At 38.2% G+C, this 23,207-nt stretch overlaps 1 protein-coding gene across 3 annotated transcripts in view; it reads left to right on the top strand.

Moving 5' to 3' along the window:
- The window catches only part of Aass (aminoadipate-semialdehyde synthase), a 64,591-nt gene that overhangs the window by 7,319 nt on the left and 34,065 nt on the right, over positions 1-23,207 (top strand). For 2 of the 3 annotated variants that reach the window (XM_010635347.3, XM_010635349.3), the window contains exons 2-11: positions 3,141-3,365; positions 7,359-7,535; positions 10,224-10,308; positions 13,862-13,929; positions 14,035-14,181; positions 15,079-15,157; positions 15,278-15,405; positions 18,544-18,692; positions 20,848-20,970; positions 21,347-21,458. In XM_010635347.3, the coding sequence (XP_010633649.1) occupies positions 3,156-3,365; positions 7,359-7,535; positions 10,224-10,308; positions 13,862-13,929; positions 14,035-14,181; positions 15,079-15,157; positions 15,278-15,405; positions 18,544-18,692; positions 20,848-20,970; positions 21,347-21,458 (1,278 nt within the window). In that variant the 5' untranslated portion in view covers positions 3,141-3,155. The remainder of the gene's footprint in view (positions 1-3,140; positions 3,366-7,358; positions 7,536-10,223; positions 10,309-13,861; positions 13,930-14,034; positions 14,182-15,078; positions 15,158-15,277; positions 15,406-18,543; positions 18,693-20,847; positions 20,971-21,346; positions 21,459-23,207) is intronic. The other variant, XM_010635348.3, reaches the window with a different exon arrangement.

Below are 23,207 nucleotides of genomic sequence, written 5' to 3' on the forward strand. Positions count from 1 at the left end.
TCCTTATTCTTAGCCCTTTCCTGTTCTTCCCCTCTCCTCCTTTGCTCTCTGACCAACTTGGTACTCATGCCACACGCTGTCAGCAGCACTCAGTACCCTGTCTTGACCTCACTGGGGCCAGCAGATAAACCAGAATCCTCCTTAATTCATTGAAAGCATTGTCAGAAATGTGCATTGCATTTACTTCCTGAAATTATTGAAGAAGATCAAAAAAGTGTTGGATGGGGATGCTGCAAACAGCTATTAATATACTTACTGCAGTGCAAATCAGAAATCCTCTCTATTACCTTTTCATGACGACCTTAGATAACCAGAAATGTTGAGACTGTTTCTAGGTTCAAGAGGTTATGAACAGTTAATACCTGCTAGAACCAGACCTTTCTTTCTTTTCTTTTTTTTTTTGGCACCAGGGATTGAACTCAGGTCTTTGTGTTTGTGAGGCAGGCAGCAGAACCACTGAGCTAAATCCCTGGCCCTAGACCTTTCTTTCTAAGCACCTAGAAATCTAGAATTTGGCAGGGACTCAGGGTAGATTGTTGGTAAAACAGAGGAGTAGGGGTTGAGAGAGGCAACACATGCTGAGAGGGGAGAGAGGATAATTTACTGCAACTGTAAAGTGGATGCCATATGGATCTGATTGTCTGAAACGAGAACTGGCCCGAGTAACAGCTTGTGTCAGACCTGTGTGCTGTGGCACTGTCAGCTCTGGCAGAAGAGAAAATCCCTGGTGTTAAGCATTAACCTTGCAAACTTCCTAGTTAAAAACAACGATCAGGCCTGAGTTCAGTTTTTTCATCTGTCAAGTGGAGATGATAATAGTATTTGCCAAATAAGATTTTTGCAAGAAGGAAATGAAACCATATCTGCGAAGGACTCAACATAGTGCTTGCTATAGATTGTTTAATCAGTGGTAACTATTGTTATAGTTGCTTAAAAAATGAAAGTTACAGGAATGGTGATTTTACAGTTCCTTACAAAAAGTGAAAGTGAAAATAGGAAGTCCCTAAGTGAATCCCAGTTCAGTTTCTACCAGCTCTCTCTGCATCTTCTTGGTTCTCCTAGACAGTCTGCCTTTGCAAATGTATGTGTACCGGCTGCCTCCCCCGCCCTTCCCTCAAAGGAGTGGGAGGAGCTATCAATAAGTAAAGGTGGGTGCAGTCGACCTTGAGGAGAAAGGGGTACTGAAATATCTGAACACGTGATTACATTTAGGGCCAAAAGAAAAAGATAGAAGGCCTTTAATCATCTAGGAGTTTAGGAACTAGAGCTCCTCCAGAAATGGGGGACCATTTCTCGGCCTATAGCTGTATTCAAGAGTCACTCTCTTTGGAATTGCTTTTACTGTGTTTGGAAACAAAGAGATTCAAATTCCATGGGACATTCCAGGTTACGTTTGGCTTGGGGAACGCAAAATGTTATGGGTTTGGGCTTGAGTTTAATGTAATCTGATAGGAAAAAAAACTACATATGACACCCCCCCATTAGATACTGTATTAACACCATTTTGCTGAAATGTTGATGACTGACCCGTTTTGGCCTGAATCCTTTGCCCTAAGTCAAAACCCGAGCTATCCATCAATAATTTGTCTTACTTTGTACAGCTTTATCTCTTCTTGAGTCTCTTCTTCCTAAGGCCTTCTTAGAAGGACTCCTTGCTGTTTGCTCTGTTCTCTGAATCTGTTGTGGAGAGTCCTATAAATTTAGCCTTTGTAGGTAGCGAGTAGCTATTTGCCTCCAGGGAATGTACGCTTCTGTGTTTGGTCAAAGCTTTCCCATTTGAAGGGAGGTGCTCTTCAAAGAGTGCAGTAGATGTAACAGAAATGTGTTGCATAAAAGTTTTGCTCTAAGATAGTAATTATGGTTAGGGAATTCAGCAGGGTGTAAAATCGTGGGTCGGAATTTCTAGAAGTTATATAGTCCTTGTAGAAATTTCTAGAAGTTATATAGTCCTTATATTTTGCTACCAACCATACATGGAAAAGTAAGTTTCCAAATGATCCAGCAAATTGTCAACTGCAGTGATGTTTGTCTATAAAATATATGTAACCATTTAAAGAAAGAATAAACACTGTTAAATATTTATATATGAAACCTTATGTAAAATTTACTCTTAGAGTAAGTCTTTTGTAATTTTTTTTTGATTGACTAACTGAGTGGAATTTTGCAATCAGGAACGGCAGTTAGAAAACTTGCTGAGGCAGGCTGGGCTGTAGAGCACATGGTTGCAGGACATGGAGGAAAAACAGGCAGGAGGAAAGTGTGTTTGGAGCAGTGAGGAGGAACAGTGAGGGAGGTGTTCAGGGAGAATAAGGTGGGGACAGAGTGTCCAAGGCTGTGCTTCTTCAGCTTTTGATACCTGAAGGAACAGGTTTGGTTGGTTGGTATTCTTAAATCACAGTCTGTTAAGGACCTGCATTTTTTGTAAAATTTAGCAAGAATGACTAGAAAATACTTACTTTCTATTTCTCCTCACATCTCATCATGGTCCAGTAAAAAAAAAAAACAAAAACCAAAAAGACAGTTCACCAACTGACCTTAGATGGCAGAACTCACTGAGAGTACCTTTCTTAGGAATTAGGAAACAGTCAGAGACGAAGCTGAAGGCCTGTTGGCAATGAATAGTGAAGGTTCTGTGAACCCCACTATAAGAATGTAGAGCTTTAGCGCTAAAAGTTGGGACCAATCCGTATGGGTTGCTCTCTGTTATCTTCCTGCCTTTCCATGGTATATTAACTTGTTTAACATTTCTGTGTTGAAAACATGTTCGATAAAAAAATATTGTAAAAGCTATGTTGACTTGGTAGTTATTGATTAGTGTCACATATATTGTTAATATTTTCTTTTGAAACTGAATAACCTAATTTAGAGAAACTTGAGTTGGGTAAAGTAACATTTTTTTTTTTTCTGGTACTGGCGATCGAACTTGGGTCCTTGCACTTGTGAGGCAGGTGCTGGAACCAATGAGCTAAATTCCCAGCCCTAAGGAACATTTTCTACTTAGGTTTTCCCCTCCTTCTTGCTTATCTGTACCTGGTATTGTTTAGGCTGGTTGTTTTTACAGCAGATTTCTTAAGGCGACCAGAACTGATCTGTGAGCCCACCTGCTTTTGTTGTCCCATTGTCCCACCTAACATTTACAGTCACCAGGTTTCAAGATGCTGCGAGTACGGAGAACAACATTGGATGGGCTGAAGTTCAGCCTCTGCAGAGGTCTCCACCACAGAGCTGTGATGGCCCTCAGGCGAGAGGACGTCAATGCCTGGGAGAGAAGGGCACCTCTGGCCCCCAGGCACATCAAAGGGATCACCAATCTGGGATACAAGGTCTTGATACAGCCTTCTAATCGGCGGGCCATTCATGATAAGGTGACTATTTCCAACTTTTTCTGTGAATTTGTATGAATAAAGTGAACTTGGATATGAAACTTAAGAAGCATATGAATGAAAATGAAATGTGCCAGTGTCATTTCAATCCTTTTCCGTCGCTGATTTAAGGATGTTACTTTTACCCCATTCTGTTCTTTCACCAGCTAAGGCCTAAAGGGTCTGCTTTTAGAAACTGATACCCTTCAGACTTTCTTTCCTTCATATGAAGCTTTAACTCTGGTACTAGGAAGATTAAGGACAATGAAGAGACCATTCTTATGTATATCTAAAAATGTACCAAAAAATTAATTAATTTAAAGGAAAAAAGACTCCATTCTCGCACCCAGAGAATGCTTCTTCACGTAGAGTTTATTAACGAGAGGATTCCTGGCCAACCACTTTGAGAAGCTATTTTCCTTCATTATTCTGTGTATTTGTCACAATAATTTTATGATAGGGGTTAGAAGTTTGTTCCCATTTCCGAAATATACACATATACACATACTTGTACTTTCCTGAATCATTTGGAAGTAATTTGCAGACATTCTCACACTTTAGTACTAAGTGCTTTCACACGCATCTCCTAGGACTAAATCATTTGCTATAGAACCCCTATATTATTTCCGCATGACATTATTTCTTTAAGGTCTTTGTTCAAATTCCCCATTGCCTCAAATGTCTTTTAGTTTAATTGAGGCCTAACTAAGTTTCATCATAATTTATTCTCATGTTTCTTTAGTTCTTCTGATTTCGAGTGGCTCCTCCCTTTCTGATTTTGTTTTAATGATGTTGACTCTTTTTGAAGAGGATAAACTGGTTGGTTCGTAGAATGTTCTGCTTCTAGGTAGGGCTAGTCTGGTTGTTTCCTTGTGATTAGATTCAGGCTAAAAATTTTGGGCACAAATAAAAGTGATCTGTGTTCTTCCCCTTGCATCCTATCAGAAGCTCAAAATCAGGTTGTTTCATAGTTAGGAACTCATGATCTCTGTGAGGTTCTTACCACTAGAACTCTCCACTGAGAAAGTGCCTTTCTCCCTTTGCAATTACCGAGTTATCAGTGGGGTGACATTTTGAGACCTGTGTTGTTTTTGTTCCTCAACGATATTTCAACTAACAATGGGAACATCCACTGATAGCCTTTTCCTGGATTAGTTTTTATATGCAAACTGATGCTTTCCTGAAATTGTTACTCTTCTGAATTTGCTGACATTCTGGTTTAGAAAAACACTTCCCTTTGCTTTCCCTTTCTTTGGCTCTTTTGAGTATCATTATAGAAAATGGATCTTTTCCATTCAACCCACTAAGCATTACTTTTAAATGTCCTAATAATCTCAAGTTTGGTTACTGGGAATCCTTTCAAGAAGAGACTCCTGCAGTCTTTGGGCATTAATTCATTTATCTTTGAGCTTTCCTATTTCCTGGAGTAACATAGTATCCTTATGTCACCTTGTACTTTTCCTGCCTCACACCTGAAATTATTTCACCAAGAAACTTTGATTTCTTTTAGTATGTAGAAACTAAGATCTTTTGTCTGATTTAAGATGTGCTTGTTTGTTATTGAGATATCATTGGTCCTTTCAACAAATAGAAGCAGAAAGCCAGGTGTGGTAGTGTACACTCCAAATACCAGCTACAAGGGAGGCTGAGCCTGGAGGATTGCAAGTTATAGGCCAGTCTGGGAAACTTAACAAGACACTGTCTTAATATAGAGATAGACAGATGATAGATAGATAGATAGATAGATAGATAGATAGATGGATGGCTGGATAGATAGTGCTAGGATTATAGCTCAGTGGTGAGATGCTTTCTTATTGTGTATGAGGCCCTGGGTTCAATCTCTAGTGCCACAGAAACAAAAACAAACTCACAAATAATCCCATCAAGCAATAAACAACAAATGGAGGCAAACACACACATACGTGTATGTTATTTAATCATCAGTTAATATTATTTCCAGTTAAAACTTAAAATTGCAATGTTTTCTTGCCTTTGTATCCAATAGTAAAAATCATAATTCCTCATAAGAACCACAATACTCTTAATAATTATTACTCTTAACAATAAGCCCATTACATGAAGTTTCATATTTCTTTTAAGTATTTATTTTTTTGCCTTTAGATTGTATTGTATCCCCAAATTTAAAAAGCTGTGTTTACAGTTTATTTGATTCTTTTCCTATATGGTAAATATTATCAATCTGATACCCACATAAATTCCTATATTACTGTTTCTATTGAATTTTAAGTTTACTTTTAAATCTCGATTTAATTTTTAAAATAAGTATAACATTTACCAGTTTCCTAGATTCAGTCTTGCTTTCATTCTGATCTCTTGCATCTCATTCATACCAACCTCAAAGGTTTCTGCCACCTATAGTTTGCGATCTATCATTCTTGTTTCTTTTTGCAAAAATAAGAACCTGTGTGCATTTGTAAGTGTATGAATATTTATTTCCTTTTTGTTTTTATGCAGAAGATTACATTGTATGTATACAGCCTTGTACCTTACTTTTTTTTTCTTTCTTTTTTTTTTTTTTTTTTGTACCAGGGATCGAACTTGGGTCCTTGCATTTGCGAGGCAGGCGCTGGATCCACTGAGCTAAATCCCTGGCCCTATATACCTTACTTTTTAAAATGAACAACATATCTTAGACATCATTCTGTGTCAGTTTGAAAAGATCTGTCTCATTCTGGTTATGGCTGTGGGATAAGCTCTGCATTGTAAAGATTTATCATGATTTGTTTAACCAGTCTACTATGACTGGGCACATGGGCTGTTTTCCAAGAAGCCAGGGCTAAACTATGTTTATGCATTTATTGCTTTTCCTATCCATCTAAACTTTGGAGTATATTCCTAACTAAATTTATCTTCATTTTATTTAAATGCTACCATAAATGTTTTTTAAATTCTTTTTGGATTGCACCGACCTTCATTTCGAGATCTTATATGACTATGAATTGCTTGCACGTACTAACAAGCGCATCTCCATTAAATGTGCAAGCTTCATGTTTTCCATGGAGAAAATGGGAATAATAATTTTTACCTATCTCATGAAAGTTTTGTGAGAATTAAATGAGATAATTCATATATAGAGCTTGGTTAAATACATAGTAATTTATTAATAAATACCAATTGTTATCATTGATTATCCAGTTGAACTCAAATTAGCCATGATGATTTCAACTTGCTTCTCCAAACTGACTTGTCCAAGTGCCCTAGGCATCTCCTTTCTTTCTTACTTCCACATTTGTGTATACACTTTCATTGCCTCTTGCTGATATTACTATCTTGTATTTCTGGGCTTCTTGCAAATACCATCAGCTTTTCAAATTAACCTACATTTCCATAGTTCTTTGAGCATGACTTCTGAGAATTATTTCACAGTTTATTAAATTAACATATCACTTAAATCTTGCTGATCATAATGTTCTTTTGAATTTGGTTTTATTTGCTATACTTCTGATTTTTTTCTTTTCACTGTATTTTGTGAGTTCCTTTACAGGAGGGCTCTTGTCTATTTTTCTTTGTGTTTTATCATCTCATCTCAGTCCAATGCTTAGATTAAAACAGTAATAAGTACTAATTGAAACAAAAATGCAAAATAATGTTGGAGAAATACCCTATTTTTTAACAATACAAGTGATTTGAATAACAAATCACTTTGACATTTGCTATTCAATTTTCTTATTGATACACAATGTACGTTTCATAAGTATTTTTAAACCATAGGTGCTGGTGGTTGTGATCAAACTTTGTTCTTAAAAATGAGTATGCACTGAATTTTCTAAATTTTTGTTGTAAAAGTCAAACACAATAGATTTAACTTTGACCAGGGAGTACAGACATGAGAAGTAGCTGCATTATTATTTGTTCTAAACCATACAAATTTTAGTCCTTCAAAAGCTTGTGCTTTTAAGTGATACACTTTTTATTAGAGAAAGTACAAGTACCACAAGCCAGGAGAATAACTGTTAACCAAAATTGCATCCCCAGGAATATGTCAAAGCTGGTGGCATTCTTCAGGAGGACATATCTGAAGCTTGTCTAATTTTGGGAGTTAAAAGACCTCCGGAGGAAAAGTTAATGTCCAAGAAGACTTATGCATTCTTCTCACACACAATCAAAGCTCAGGAAGCAAACATGCACTTGTTGGATGAGGTTCTGAAACAGGTAATTAGAGACCAATGTTCACAAATGTGAAAAGAGGAAATTAATTGTTTCACTCCAAAGTGGAGTGTTAGTTTTCTTTTAGTATCTAGCAAATACTTTATCCTATTCAGCTCCGCAGGAGAGGCGATAACTGAGGTGGTGTTTGAATAGCTCCGCTGCTTTTTGTGGCTCCTCTGCTGTATAGATTTGGAGTTTGTAATAAGGGGAACCAGATACTTTCATTCCTTTTATATTCCAAGATAGAAGGAAGTACAAAAGCTTCTCCCTCAATTAGAGTTCATAAGGGCAATTGGATAGATGCCACCAAGTAGAATTTTCGAGTTGAGAGACTCTCACAGGTCACACTTCTTCACACGCACTTTTCACGCGGTGGTCAGGGGTGAAATGACGCGACTGAGCTTGCACAGCTCTGTGGTGCCAGAACTGGGCCCCAGATGCATTTTACGTTTGCCAATATTCACAGGGGGAGAAAAGTATATGTGAGATATAAATACTGTGGAAAAACTGGGAGCTCCCAAAATACAGAATATTTCTTTAACAAATATTTGTTGAGTGTCCATGATGTCTCTGACACTGTAATGAGAAAGCAAAGCAGTCAGTGACCCTTGTGCTCCTAGCACCTACATACTAGTGGGACAAGACAGAGGATGGATACATAAGATGTGTGCATAGTCCTGGTTCATTTTAGAAGCACATCCTAAAAAGTTAATTGGTGAAAAGCAGGTGACACATGAGAGGAGAGGAGTTTGATATGACCGTAGTTTTGGCTCGTGTAGCTAGAAGGAGCTGCCGTAATTTGAAATAGTGCTGCTGTGAGAAAAGTATGCTTGGCTGGGGAAGGCTAAAGCTGTCTCCGCCATTAGCTCTTTCAGGGTGGTCAGGGTGGTCATTAGCCCTCAGCTCAGGAGGGCTGCTCTTCCCAACACACATTTGGTAGTTGTCAGGGATGAGACATTATCTAGAGTCACAAGATTGGGTGAGTTTCGAAAGTGAGTGGAGATAAAGTCATTTAAGCCCTGGGTCCTGGGGAAAGGATGTTAGCGTGTTAGAAATAGACTAGAATCTCAAAATAGTGCAGAGGATAGGAAAGTTCATCAACAGTGAAAGCAGTGGGGGGAAATGTATATTATATAAAAGAACACACTGGACCTTGCCTAAAGTTAATTTGCACTGTTTCCAAAGAACAGATTCAAAGGTAATTGATGAAATTCATTCCACAAAATTATTCCACCTTCGAAAAATAAACTCTTTGGTTTGGAGACTATTTTTGTCATATGAACTTTTGTTCAACACAGAAAATGAATCAAAGCAGACCCAGCAGGACTACTTTCTGGCTGCACTTCATAACTAATTACTTGAAGTTAGATATATGTTAAGTATTCTTAAATTCATACGCATGGTAAATATTGTATTTATTTTGCAGTGCTAGGGATGAAACCCAGGGCCTTGCGCATGCTGGACAAAAGTTCTGTGTTATATCACTAAGCTATTCTGCAGACTTTAAGTTTTATGATCTTTGAGGAAATAAAATGCCTATTTAAAGCATTCTGTAATTAAATGTACAAGTAGCTTTTGGGCATAAAGTAGTAATGAAGAAAGAGGAAGAATGTACTTCTGGCAAATGGGAAGAAAAAAATGCAGGCAGCCTGTCCTACTTTTTATTTTTATTATTTTTTTAATTTTTATTTTATTTTTTGGTACCTGGGATTGAACTCGGGTCCTTGTGCTTGCAAGGCAGGCCACCGAACCGCTGAGCTAAATCGCCTGCCCCTGTCCTACTTTTTATTTTTATTATTTTTTTAATTTTTATTTTATTTTCTGGTACCTGGGATTGAACTCGGGTCCTTGTGCTTGCAAGGCAGGCCACCGAACCGCTGAGCTAAATCGCCTGCCCCTGTCCTACTTTTTAAAATAAAGCTTACCAGGGCTGGGGATTCAGCTCAGTGGTTCCACTGCCTGCCTTGCAAGCGCAAGGTCCCGAGTTCAAGCCCTGCTGCAAAAAAATAAAATAAAATAAAATAAATAAAATAAAGCTTACCAGTAAAAGGATAGAAGAAGAAAGTGAAAGAAGAAGATGAAGGGAGGAGAGAGGAGAGAAGAGAGACACAGACAGAGACAGAGACCTGTGTGTCTCTGGAAGGGAGTTTTGTGTCTGTGTCGTTACTCTTTTTCAGGCAGAAAGGGCCTGGGAGTATTCAGAATGGCTGAGCCGCACTGTGAAGGGGATGATGCAGGGAAGAGAGAACAGTTCAACAGGAGTGGTCTTAGGGGCTGTGGATAAAGGCTGTTTTGCTCACAGGGATTTGTCTCAGGAAGGACCTGTTTTCTTTGAGGCTGGAAGGAGTAATGTGAAGATAAGAGGGGCTGTATAAATACATATTTGTAGTTGATACAGTATGATTGGGGCATGAGTGTCAAAAAGTGAAAAAAATCCCGCTTTTATTTTATTGCCTATCATCAAGGGGCATTTAGCACCCACTGGGAGCATTTTTCCATCTCTAAGTACAAGAGATAATTGGTTTGTGATCTAGTGTTTTCTGAATAATTCTTGGTGCACCTGGTAACTTAGGTGATCAAGTTAAGATATATTAAAAAAAATTCAAACTACTTACTTGTTTATATATGTGCTTTATATATTGCAGTTGACCTTAACAGATCTGGTTGAGAAATTTTTTATCCTTTGTTTAGGAAATCCGGCTTATTGATTATGAGAAAATGGTGGATCATAGAGGATCACGGGTAGTGGCATTTGGACAGTGGGCAGGAGTGGCAGGTAGGTATGTCAGGGCTTTTATGTCATTCACTTTCTAAATCTGCTGTATGTTTTTTCTGTGTCAAGAGGATGAGAGTATTTATTTCCAGTGATAAAATCAACATAGGAATGTGCTGAATGAAGACCGGTACATATCAGAGGAATAGAAGAAGGAGATAAATCATTAAAATATTTTATTACAAACACCAAAACCAAAAAGAAAGCAGGGAGAAACGTAATATCCAGAAACAGGCTTTGACTTTTTGGTTTCTTTTTGCGCGGGGATGGGGGGGTACCAGGGATTGAACTCGGGTCCTTGAGCTTGCAAGGCAGGCCACCAAACCACTGAGCTAAATCCCAGGCCCTGGCTTTGACTTTTTGGATAGTCGTATTTGGAAGTCTAGAGAGATCCATTTGGTGATGTTACATTGGGAAATAGAAAGTAGGGAAACAGAAAAAGTAAAAAGTACAGGAAAACTGTCAGAAGAGCCTTCTAGAAAGGACAAGGGCTTCAGTCAGGAAAAAAAAAAAAATCTCTGATCTACTTTTGCCCTAATTGTACTTTGAAACTTAGTTGGGAAAAGCTAAAAGTATATTTTGGCTCTGAATCAGAGTAGACTTCTAGAAGGTCTAATAAGGAAAGTCATAACTAGGGCAGTGCTTAACATTACTATGTAAAAGTGGAAGATTCCTCACTGTGGTTTGTGTCACTGTGATTTTGTGTTGACTAGTCTGCCTTTGCCTCCCTAAAGTAAACTTTCATTAAATTACATATTTATATTATTTAGTTATGCAAAAGTTAACATTATTTGGAATCTGAGGGTACTTTTACAAATAACATGGTCTACCACTCAAGAAATACTCAGACATTAGAAAAAATTTAAAATGCTATGTAGTTTGAGAGATGAATACTCTCAGAAGATTCCTAAATTTTAGCTTCTTATTATACTATAATCCACCCACTTAGAGAGTAAAATAATAAAGCAAAACTTGAAACTCACAAAATTCTTTTTACTTAAAAAGAATTCATTGTGTATTAGTAAGCTTTCCTGATGCTGGACACAATACCTGACACTTACAACTTCAAAGAAGAGAGGTTTAATTTGGTTCATGGTCAGGGGATTCAGTCCATGGTCTGCTGGCTCCGTGACAGAAACATGGTGGAAGTGTGTGGTGGAGGGAAGGTGCTTACCTTATGGCAGCCAGGAAGCAGAGTGAGAGGAGGAGAAAGAGGAGCTGGGAACAAGAAAACAGCCAGGCCGTAGCCTCAGTGTGTTAGAAAGGCCCCATTTCCTAACAGAACATAAACTATTGCACTCAAGGTGGATGGCTTCACTGATGATGTAGTGTAACCGCGATCCAGTCAGCTGCCAAACACAGAAGACGTTGAGGGACATTTAGGTTGAAATTATAATTTATATTTTTGTATTTCAACTCTTACTTCATACCTTTCCTCACTCAACACACATATTAGTTCTGTTACAGTAACAGAAAATTAGATTTCTTAATATGGAATAGTGACGGGAAGACCTCTCTTGACTGTTCTTCGCAGGATCTATCAGATGAGAGTTTTGTCTGGAGAAAACTAGGGTATCAGAAATAAGTTGACTCATTCACAAGTCACTGCTTTCAGAAGCAGCACCACACCTGTTAGTAGGATGTGGTTCGTATTCTTAAAGAAGTATCCAGGCAAGAAAGCATGCACGTGTTGGTGATAGTTGCTATAGGAAGGACTGTTGGAGATGCTTCTTAAAGCAATGCTTCCAGGCTTTGATTTTAAGAATAACTAAAAATATTCCAGGAAGTAAGAGAGAGAGAGAGAGAGAGAGAGAGAGAGAGAGATTATTCCAGGAAGTAAGAGAGAGAGAGAGAGAGAGAGAGAGAGAGAGAGAGAGAGAGTATAAGAATGCACAGCCCAGTTATCAATAAAATTAACAAACACATAGACTAATAGCAAAGAGAAAAGACATTACTTACTATAAAGGCACATTAAGAGGGGTATTATGTTGTATTTTACAAATATTAAAGGGATAAATGAATATTAAGAACAGGCCAATAAATTTGAGAGAGAACCTGTGTAAACTAAACAAACCCTTGAAATATGCAAAGTAGAAAAACTGCTGCGAGAAGAAATTTAAAAAGTAAGTATTGATGTAGAAAATAAATTCTACTCATAGTCATTTATCAAAAGAAATGCAGTGTTTTATATAAAGAATTTTTATAATAGTTTCATTCGGCCCAAAAGTACACAAAGAGACAAATGGATAAATTGTGCTATAAACATAAGATGGAAAACTTTTCAGCAAGAAAAAAGAAGGAAGTATGGATACAAACGTCAAACAAATAATGCTGAATGAAAGCATAAAGACAACTAAAGAGCACAGGCTTATAATTTCATTTGTATGAAACAGTAGAAGAACCTTATCTATATAGAGTGCAATAGTAATAGTTGTCAGGGACCAAAAGTTCTGAACTTGATTATGGTAGTGATAACAGAGTATGCATATTTGTAACAGTTATCAAACTCTGTACTTTAAATTGGGATATTTAAAGGTATATACATTATTTCTTTAGAAGTTGACTTTATAAAAATGATAAAAGAAAACTTGTTAGGAACTTGTGTGTGTGTGTTGGAGGAGGGAATATGGCATGAAAAGTTTTATTCCATAACAGAAGGGGAGATTGCATGCTGAATGCTACAGGTATGCTGCATTTTTAGGTGTCGGAGGGATATCCAAATCTGAGACTTACTACAGATAATTGGGTAGGTCTTGAACTCAAAGGAAAAAAATCTGTGTTGAAGGTAAAGACTTAGGGTTATCTGCATACAAAGATGACTTGAAATTTACGGCTGGATGAGATTACTCAAGAAGAACTATATAGATATGGAGTAGAGCCTAGGACAAAACCTCAAGAGTAATATGAAAGGAGTGACATGGAAATAGGAGACTGTAAAAAGGTAGGATGGACTCTTTCCAGTCAGGGATGTTAAGGGAAGAGAACGTTTCATCAAGAGGGGTCTGTATTGCCATTCACTTCTGGTATGCCAAGGTCTGCAAGGTGTCCAACAAATTCAGTCATTTAGCTCTCTAAATAGCTGGAGAGGGCTCTAGGGTCACTGATAACTTTGTTTTTGTTTACTGGTGTGTTTTTGGTGTGGGAGAAATGGGAGCATCTATAAATATTGATAAAAATGAACCAATAGAGAGAGATGATGGGGGAGTGATTCAAGAAGGAGTTCCTTGGGGAGGCAGGGAGGGATGGGATCTACAGCCAGGGTAGAGAATTTAACCTTGGACAACAAGATGGAACCCATCTGGAAGGGGAGTTGGGGATGCCTGTAGGCTAAGGCCAATTAATTCCTGATAATAAAGAGCTATCAGATCACTGAGATCCCTCCCAATGCTGAGACACTGTGGTCTGTGTTTCCTCAGGACTAAACAGGTAGAGAAATGGTCAAGGTGGAAAATTGATAATTTCTCTTGATCCGTGCTTAAGAGTTGAATGTATTTTGTACATTGATATTCGCCTACACTCAGCTAATGGTCTTTATATTGGTCTGACTCTGTGACAGGAATGATCAACATTTTACATGGAATGGGTTTACGGCTCCTTGCTTTGGGACATCACACACCCTTTATGGTGAGAGATATTTTCTTGTTTAAAAATATGCACCACACTGTAAGAATAGAAAAAATATCCCAGCTAGTGGACTAACTTGAACTGTGTGTGCTTGCTTGCTTTCAGCATCTTGGAATGGCGCATAACTATAGGAATAGCAGCCAGGCTGTCCAAGCTGTCCGTGATGCCGGCTATGAAATATCTCTGGGTTTAATGCCAAAGTCGATAGGGCCCTTAACATTTGTGTTCACAGGGACTGGTAATGTATCTAAGGTAAATTCCACCTGTCTTCCTTCTGCAAAACAATCTGAAAACCTGAAGATGTGGGCATTTTGTAAATATTTCAAATAAAATTAATAGACATTCTATTTTTGGCATTTTATATATTTTTCTTATAGAAAAAAGCAATAATAGTTCAAATATTTTCTTTGCTTTTAATTGCTTCCAAGCTATCAGAGGCTTGCAATTCCCTCTCTCTCTCCTCCCTCTCTTCCCTCCCTCCTTCCTTCTTTGACACAACTAATTTTAAGGGTGTCAAGCTGTATTCTTTGGTGGTCTGTTTTTCCTTGTTCACTGGGATATGCAAAAATGTGCAAGTGACTCCAGGATACACACGTTTCAAGAAAACCTGGACTTTTGCCAGGAAGACATTAGGAAGATTAATTCCAGACTGAAATCAATACTTTTTTTCCTGGTGTGGTTTTGAGAATGCATTTGTAATCTCCCAAATAAACTTTAAATAGAAAAATATATCTTCAAGAAAAATATTTTCTAAATAGATATCTCTGTTAGTATTGTATTGTGATGCTGACCTCTGATTTTTTTTTTCTTCTGTAGGAAGTAGTTTTTCCACTTGAAACAATTTCTGCATTTGATCAAAGTGAATAGAAATATCATATCCACATTTCTAAACAGTTTATTGTTGCTATTCTGAGTAGTTTAAAAAGTAAAAGTCAAAGCTGCTTCTAATGCATGCTTTCAGACTGGAATCAAAGCTGGTTTGCAGGCTGTGTGCGGGAAATCATCTATACTTCTGGATTGCAGTCCTGGCCACAGGGCAGGGCAAGTGGAGCTATAAAATTGTGGAGAAAATAATTGAAATCTTGATAGGAAACTATGTTGGCTCTTTTCCTACTGAGTTTTAGATTTTTACTCATGCATTGTTTACAGGGAGCCCAAGAAGTCTTTAATCAACTACCTTGTGAATATGTGGAACCTCATGAATTAAAAGAAGTTTCCAAAACTGGAGGTAAGAGGTGGAAAAGATAATATTTTTATTGTTCTGAGCAGCCTTTGTATTATAATATTTTATCACTATAAGTTTTTACCATTAGTCACCCAATTTACTAATTTCCTTTTCCTCTGCAAGACCTCCGAAAAGTGTACGGGACAGTGTTAAGTCGCCATCATCATCTTGTCAGGAAGACCGATGGTGTGTATGATCCCGTAGAGTATGACAAACATCCTGAGCGCTACATTAGTCGCTTTAATTCCAATGTGAGTATCATAGTAAGGTTTTGAGTTGGTTGCTTATGAGGTACCACAGTGAGGCCATTTTCAGAGAGAAACTGCTTTTGTACGTTGGTTTTAAGTTACTCATACTGACTTATTGTGAACCCTTTGTGTCTTAGGAGTTTTTTCTGGTATTTGTAGTGGCCTTTGTTAGGGTTGTGGGTGTTTTGTCAGAATGCTTTTTTCTCCACGCTTTCCATTTTAGTTCTACATGCACCCAATTGCTCTAAACCATTTCCCATGGACTGCTACTTTTCTGTATATTCCTGGGCTAGTTAGTATTGTTGGCAAAGCAAAATGCATGTCATGTGAGGTTTAATCTTAACATTCATTCGATAGGCACAAATTGCAGTCATAACCTCAGCCGGCACATTAGTTGGCTTTTCATCACAAAAGATATAAGACAGACTCTTAAAAAGAAAAAAGTTTGTTTATGTCAGAGTCTAGAGGCTGAAGTCGAGATGGCAGGGCTCAGGTTCCAGTGAGGGTTGCACATGGCTGCATCTTATCAAGGTGGGAGTGTATGTGTGTCTCTGACTCCATTGTCTCTTGCCTTCTCCTAATAGAGTCACCAGGATGTAATCTTGGGGGCTCTACTCTGATGATTAGGTCTAATATAGTAACTTCCCAAAGGCCCTACCTTTAAACACTATGGCTAGATTGAATTTCTATCCTCTAAATACCATTGATGTAAGACTTTTGGAGTTAAACTTCTGCAGGAGCTCAGGGTGACAAACTATATTTAAACCATAGCATTGTGTCCCTTCCCCCAGCCCCCATTCAGCATGGAAACTTTCTCTCCCCAGTAATTCCAAAATCTTAACTCAGCTAGCATTGACTCAAAAATCCAAAGTCTCAACTAAACATCAAAGCCAACTCCTCCAACTGGGTGCCTCTATACAAAAAAAACCAAGTTACATACTTCCAAGATAAGAGTGGCAGAACTAGCATAGGGCAAGCGTTCCATTCTCAAAAGAGGAAACAAGGAAGTAGAATGGAATAATTGGTTTAAAACAAGATCACCACCCAGCAAGGCAGATATTAAACCCTAAAGCTCCAAATCCAGTGTCTTGTGCACAGTGAGCCAAAGGATGGGCCCTCAAGATGTTGGGCAGCTGTAGCCCCTATGGCTTTGTTGATCTATTTTGCCACTCTTGTGGGCTGCACACTGATGCTTGCAGCTTTCCATGGCTTCTGTGGTGTGCTGCTTGCAGCTTTCCCCAGTGGGTGTTGCTTTGCCTTTCTGGACTCCCGTTTGTGTTCATACCTATAAGGTCAGCAAGCATCACCACATGAGGACTCACTGCAGGGGCTTCAACTCTGCAGTGAACTTTTGCCTGGCTTCTCAGGCTTTAGTTTGAAATCTACGTAGCAGCTACCATGACACAATAATGATCCATTTAAAAACGTTTTGTGCTATTTCTAGCCTGCTCCTGCAAATTCTTGCAACCTTTACCAGACACCTAGTTCTAATGCTACCTAAACATTTTCAGGTACAGTTTAATTATAGTAATCCACATGCCCAGCACCATTTTTTGTATTAGCTAGATTTGCATTATTACCCGATTTGCATTAGTACAAAATACCCCAGGTAACTTACTTTATCAAGAGAAAAAAATGTATTTTGCTCACAGTTGGAGGTTTAATTCCAAGACATTGTGAGCCCCATTGTTTTGGTTTCTGGTAAAACCTGCGTATAACAACAGCAAAAGCAGTAATATCTTAAATTGGAGAAAAGACAGAGAGCAGAAGAGACCAGGGTCCTGATATTCCCTTGAAGCGGACACTCTCAGTGACCTGAAGACTTCCTACTAGGTCTCATCTTTTAAAGTTTTCATCATTTCCAGCTAGTGTCACAGGCAGGGAATCGAGCCTTCAACACATGGGCATTATGTATGGGTGGGGTAAGGTGGGAAATTCAACATCCAGACACTGGCAGGGGCCATCTTGAAACACAGGTCATTGACTACAGGGTCCTGGGTGAAATAGTGGTGTTACAGAGGCGCAAACCTATCCTCATTGCACAAAAAAAGAGCCACTCACAATGTAAGTCCTTCTAATGGGGGCTATATTGGCCTTGTTTTCTAAGAAATACAATTTATTTGTGCATCTGTGACATCAATTATGCAACAGACCTCAAAATAAATCGATAAACTAAAAAAAAGTCAAACAAAAATATATGCATTTATTGTGAAAAGGAATACTTTCATTTTAAATGTATTTGAACAACACAGCACTTTTACACTCTGATATGAAATTTAGCTAATACAGCATGTTATAAAGAAGAACTTTTACATCTAGCTTGAGTGTGCTTGAGATACTTGAGGAACAGAAATTATGAAACTAATTTGAAGCTGAAAATTTTTGAATCTAGCAAATTTTCATTCTTTCTCTTATCCTCAGTCATAGAAGTACTGGTGATTAGATGAATGCAGAAACATTTAAGGAGGTAATTACCATGTATGCATGAATACAGCATATTTTTCCATGGCGCATACACATGTTATCTGATTTAATCTTCACAGCATTCTTTTGAGGAATGGAATATTCTTTATCCTCTTCTGGTAGGTGAGAAAAGTGGAGCCCAGAAAAATTGTGATTTAGATCACATACTCCTGGTGTTTGAGCTGGAAGAGTATCAATTCTAGGAATCCTGATTCTCTTTCTTTGCTGGGCATTATATTATGGAGCAACAATATTAGTGCATTTGTATGTTCATGTATTTTTCTGTTATGTTGTACTTTTACACTGAAACCTCAGTGGGCACTTCTGCCCCTGAAGAGGGTCATTGAGCCGGACAATAAAAAACATTTATTAGAGGGCTGGGGATTTAGCTCAGTGGTTCTGCTGCCTGCCTCACAAGCGCAAGGACCCAAGTTCGATCCCGGGTACCAAACAAAACAAAAAACATTTATTAGAGGGCTGGGGATTTAGCTCAGTGGTTCTGCTGCCTGCCTCACAAGCGCAAGGACCCAAGTTCGATCCCGGGTACCAAACAAAACAAAAAACATTTATTAGAAGTAAAAATAATGATTGTTCGTGGACTTTATGGGTAGCTCTTTCAGCATACTGTAATGAAATGGGCTGTCTCCCATCTTGTTGAATGCAGAATTTGCTTTACAGATCGCACCCTATACAACCTGTTTAATTAATGGAATCTACTGGGAACAAAATACCCCTCGCCTACTAACCCGCCACGATGCTCAAAGTCTCCTGGCTCCAGTCAAGTCCACAGTAGCTGCTATTGAAGGCTGCCCTGAATTACCACACAAGTAAGGGCTTTACTTCTGCACTGATGGCACTTTTCAGCAGCATTGTTAGGGGATCACAGGGTATAATGGTTCTACATATCAGAGAACTTGATTGCTAGTGATGGTCTGACTCAACCATTTGGCGGCATAGTTAACCCTCACTCTTTCTTGAAATCTTTTTCTGATTTCTGTGGCTTCATACAGAGCCCCAAAGCAGTCTCTCCAGAGAAGTTTTCCTCTGCTTTCCCATTCCCATTTCGCTCTAGTTTTTTATGGTGTTTTCTCTCAATTTATGATTATTCATTTTCCTCTGTTTATGGCTTTCCTGTCTCGTACTAGAATTTAATATCCTTAGAATTAAGAGTCCCTGTTCATCTTGTTCACAAGCAGCTGGTATATTGCTCATGATGGAATAGTTACTGAAGTAATTATTATTTTGAATGAGTGAATTAATAAGTAAATATTCATGGGATGTTATATCTGCCTGGCACTCTGCTAAGCTAAAGGTCAGAGATATGTTTGTTGCTCTCAGGTGTGTAGCAGGAATTGAGCTAATGCCAAGGGAACACTGGAAGCAACGCTAGCACAGGAGTTTAGAAGAAAGTTGAAGCACTTGTACCCAAACATGAAGATTTTGCCCTTGGGTGAATGCAAAGCTGACAGATAACTAGGACCTAAAAGAATGAAGAAAGTTTTATTTCTTGTAGCAAGTAAGAAAAGCACTGGGATGATTCCTAAAACCATGTCTCTCTGAGCAAATAAACACGGAGGCTTTTACACTCATATTCATATAGGAAAGACTCCGTATTATATGTACAGGAATGCTCACTCAAGGTCATGCTTCTTCATGTATCTCGTGTGCAAAAAATGGGGAGTGGGAATGCTTCTTTGTAGAAAATTTAGTATTATAATGAGCAAGGTTGAATCTAGTCACCCAAAAAGGATGACTTGATCGTTTGGGCTGGTTCCTTGAAAGTTTCTCTGGAGGCATGTAACTAAAACAAAGAAACAACTTTGTGGGCACTGTAACAGTTATTGAAATGGGCAACTCCCTCCTCCAAGAAGAATAAATAGACGATTGTTCCCCAAAGCACCTGCCTAGTGGCTGACACACTGCTCTTAGCAAAGTGTTAAAAAGAGCAGTGAGGGGAATGAAAATTCCATGGGATGGGAATGGTGTGTGTTACGTACGGAGGCACCAGTACAGTTTAATCTGTACAGTGGGACAGTGTCTCCTCAGTGTATGTTCATGTAACTATGATAATAGGAGACTGTACAGGAAAATTGTGACCTGTCTGAAGACTTTTAAATGCTGAATTGAGACTTGGTGATAGGGCTAGACATTTCCATGTAATTAGGTATACAATTAAGTAGTACACTTGTCTCTTTGTATCCATGAGGTCATTTCCAGACCCCGGAAAATATCAATATTTTTGTATGCTCAAGTCATTTCTATTAAACAGTGTATATGCATATAACCTATGCATATCCTCCTGTTAAATCATGTCTGGGTTATTTGTGGTATCTTGTAGAATGAGGATGCTATGGAAATAGTTGTTATGCTATATTGTTTAGGTAATGACAACAAGGAAAAAAGTCTGCATATTCAGTGCAGATGTAATTTAAAAATATTTATGCAACTCAGGTGATTCCACAAATGCAGAACCCTGGATGAAGAGGGCCCATTGTACTAGGCAGAGTAGAGGTAGTATAACTGAAGCTTTGTGTTTTATTTGGAGATGGCTAAGTTAACTTTTTTTTTTTTCAGAGCTGGGGATCAAACCAAGAGCCTCACACATGTTAAGTGAATGTTCCAACACTGAGCTACACTCCCAGGCCCACATTAACGATTTCCTGCCAGTGATTTCTTAGGGAAAGGCTTTTCTACTTCTGATTCTTTTCTTCCTTTCTTCCTGCCTCCTTTCCCTCCTTTCTATTACTATCTTTTTTCTTGTGGACTCTAAAACTCATAGTGGGAGAATTCTGATTATCTCAGAAAAAGTAATTGTCCTAAAGGCTGAACTGTAGGAAAAAAAAAAAAAAAAAGGCCGAAGAGCTTGGGAAGTGTTTGGCATCTACACTGAAAAGTGTGCCGAGTACTTTTCATTTTTATTCACTGTTGTTCTTGTTGAGAGTTTCAGAATTCCATCCTCTCATCTAAGTACTGATATTTCAGATTGGTGGCGATCTGCGACATTTCAGCGGACACAGGAGGATCTATAGATTTTATGACTGAGTGTACTACAATAGAGCATCCCTTTTGCATGTATGATGCAGACCAGCACATTATTCATGACAGGTGAGTTGTTTAAACCTGTTCAATGAGAAATAAGTAATAATTTTGTCCTTAACCTTGAGGTACTTTAAAGAGTACTCAGTATTTCTCTTCTTTATGAAAGTATGCAAATTTGGACAGATACTCTCAAACATTAAAAATTTTGGTAGGAAAATCACATGCAAATTCGATCACATCAATGTATATATATTTGTATATAACTGGGAGATGAGATACTGAAGAAGGAAAAGATTTTGTTTGAAAAGTTTTGCTTCTATTCTTATACAGTATACCTTTGTACAACATTGCAAATGACAACAAACCAAATATAACGGAGTAGGAAAAGTTATAATTGTACTAACTTCTTATACACCTGACAAAAGCGTATTGCTTCTCCTAGTGTTGAAGGCTCTGGAATTCTGATGTGTTCCATTGACAATTTGCCCGCACAGCTCCCAATTGAAGCTACAGAATACTTTGGAGATATGCTATACCCTTATGTCGAAGAAATGGTAAGTAGACAGGTAGCATCAGCAGCGACTCTATGACTTTAAACAGAATTCTGAATGTTCTGGTCTTTTGTATGTAAGAAATCTGTTGTAAAATAAAATACCAGCCCTTCTGCAAAATACTTGCTGATACACTTTTACTCTACATAGGTTGTTTACTTGTCTTGTGGAGCTAAGCTTATTTGCAGTTACATTCATTACTTAGTGTATGTATTTTATTAAGAATGTTCATACATGTGAGCTAAGCTTTGCTTTTCATTTTTTCTGCTGTTCACGTAAATTCATGTGGGGCATTCTTCCTATTCTATGATGAACACATTTGAAAAATCAGAAATATAGATAAATGTATGGAATATTAACAACCATTGTTTAGTTAAATGGGAGTTTTTTTATGTTGAGATTATGTATTTTTCTCCTGTGATCAGTGATTGCCTACTGAAATACCATGTCATCTAAATTCAAATTTGTTTACTAAATTTTTTTTTAACTTTAGCATTTGTCTTGGGTTCATATTCATCTTGCTTTATTTTTTATTGCTAATAGCTATCTGTCCTGGCAGTGATTCCAAAGTTATGAATAATAGCTCTTATTCTTTTTCTCATATCTTCACTCTGATGCTCTCATACTGATAATTAGTGGATTAAGAAAAAAATGAAACTTCGTGGTTGTCTCCTTTGAATAGCCGTTGGGTTAAAAATAAATCACAGGAAACCTTAGAAAAGACTTTTAGTTGAAAGAAAATTAAAACACGATGTATGCAATATGCATTTGTGGCGAACAGAGCAGTAGCATTTTCTTTGGAGTGGTTTCTGTTGTGACCCTTTGTTTCGCTCTTGGACTATGCCAGCAGGAAGCTGCAGCCGGCTTCAGGAAATGCAGGCACCAGGTGCTATCATAGCTTGGTGCCGGGCTGCGTCTCCATGCCAGTGTTCAAAGATCTTGATACACTGCAGTTTCGAACACTCATAGGACTCCTGCCGCGTAGTTAGCATTGTTAAGGCCATTTTAGGGGGGTGGGGAGAGAAACAACTTGGGAAGGGTTACTGATTGATGTGGAGCTGTGTACCACAGTGGGTCTGAAGTTGGTGCTGAGGGGTAAAGTAGCACAGAAGGGTACAAGAGCCAGGCTGGAGGCTCAAGACTGCTTTAAGGCCCTGAGGAGGGAACTCATTTTCTTTCTGAGCCTCCGATGTTACACCTGTAAAATGAGTGGTTGTAATACATTATGATCTTAATGAGATCCATTTTAAATATACTGTAATTACATATGTCTAAGTGCCTGACAATGTATGTATAGAAAAATGAGTAATAGTAAATTACTCAGATGTTTACTATTTTCTTTTCTCATAGAGTTTATTGGTACATTTTAGGTACCCAGTACAGTTACATTCATCATTGGGATCTTGTACGTTTACATGACAGGTCTTGGTTCTCATTTTTTCCTCTTGTCCCTGCCCTCCCTTCACCCCCTCCTCCAATGTTTACTATTTTTGATGCTTTTCATTAATTTCCCTACAGATGGAATTAATCAAGTGCTTCCTGTGTTACAGACTTGCCAGTGCCAGATTCTTTTAGTTGTCCTTTCTATGATATCCTTCATATTTTCTATTCTGCTAATAAGACCTTCCTATAATTTTTTTTCAGTTTTCTTTTCAGTTCTAGAATTGCCATTTGGCCTTTCCTTTTGTCTCTTTCTCCTTCCTCTCCCTGTCCCTCTCCCTCTCAGTCCCTCCTCCCCCCCTCCCCTCTCTT

Source organism: Fukomys damarensis, unplaced genomic scaffold, assembly GCF_012274545.1.
Source record: "Fukomys damarensis isolate Sample0158 unplaced genomic scaffold, DMR_v1.0_HiC HiC_scaffold_4, whole genome shotgun sequence".
Lineage (NCBI taxonomy): Eukaryota > Metazoa > Chordata > Mammalia > Rodentia > Bathyergidae > Fukomys > Fukomys damarensis.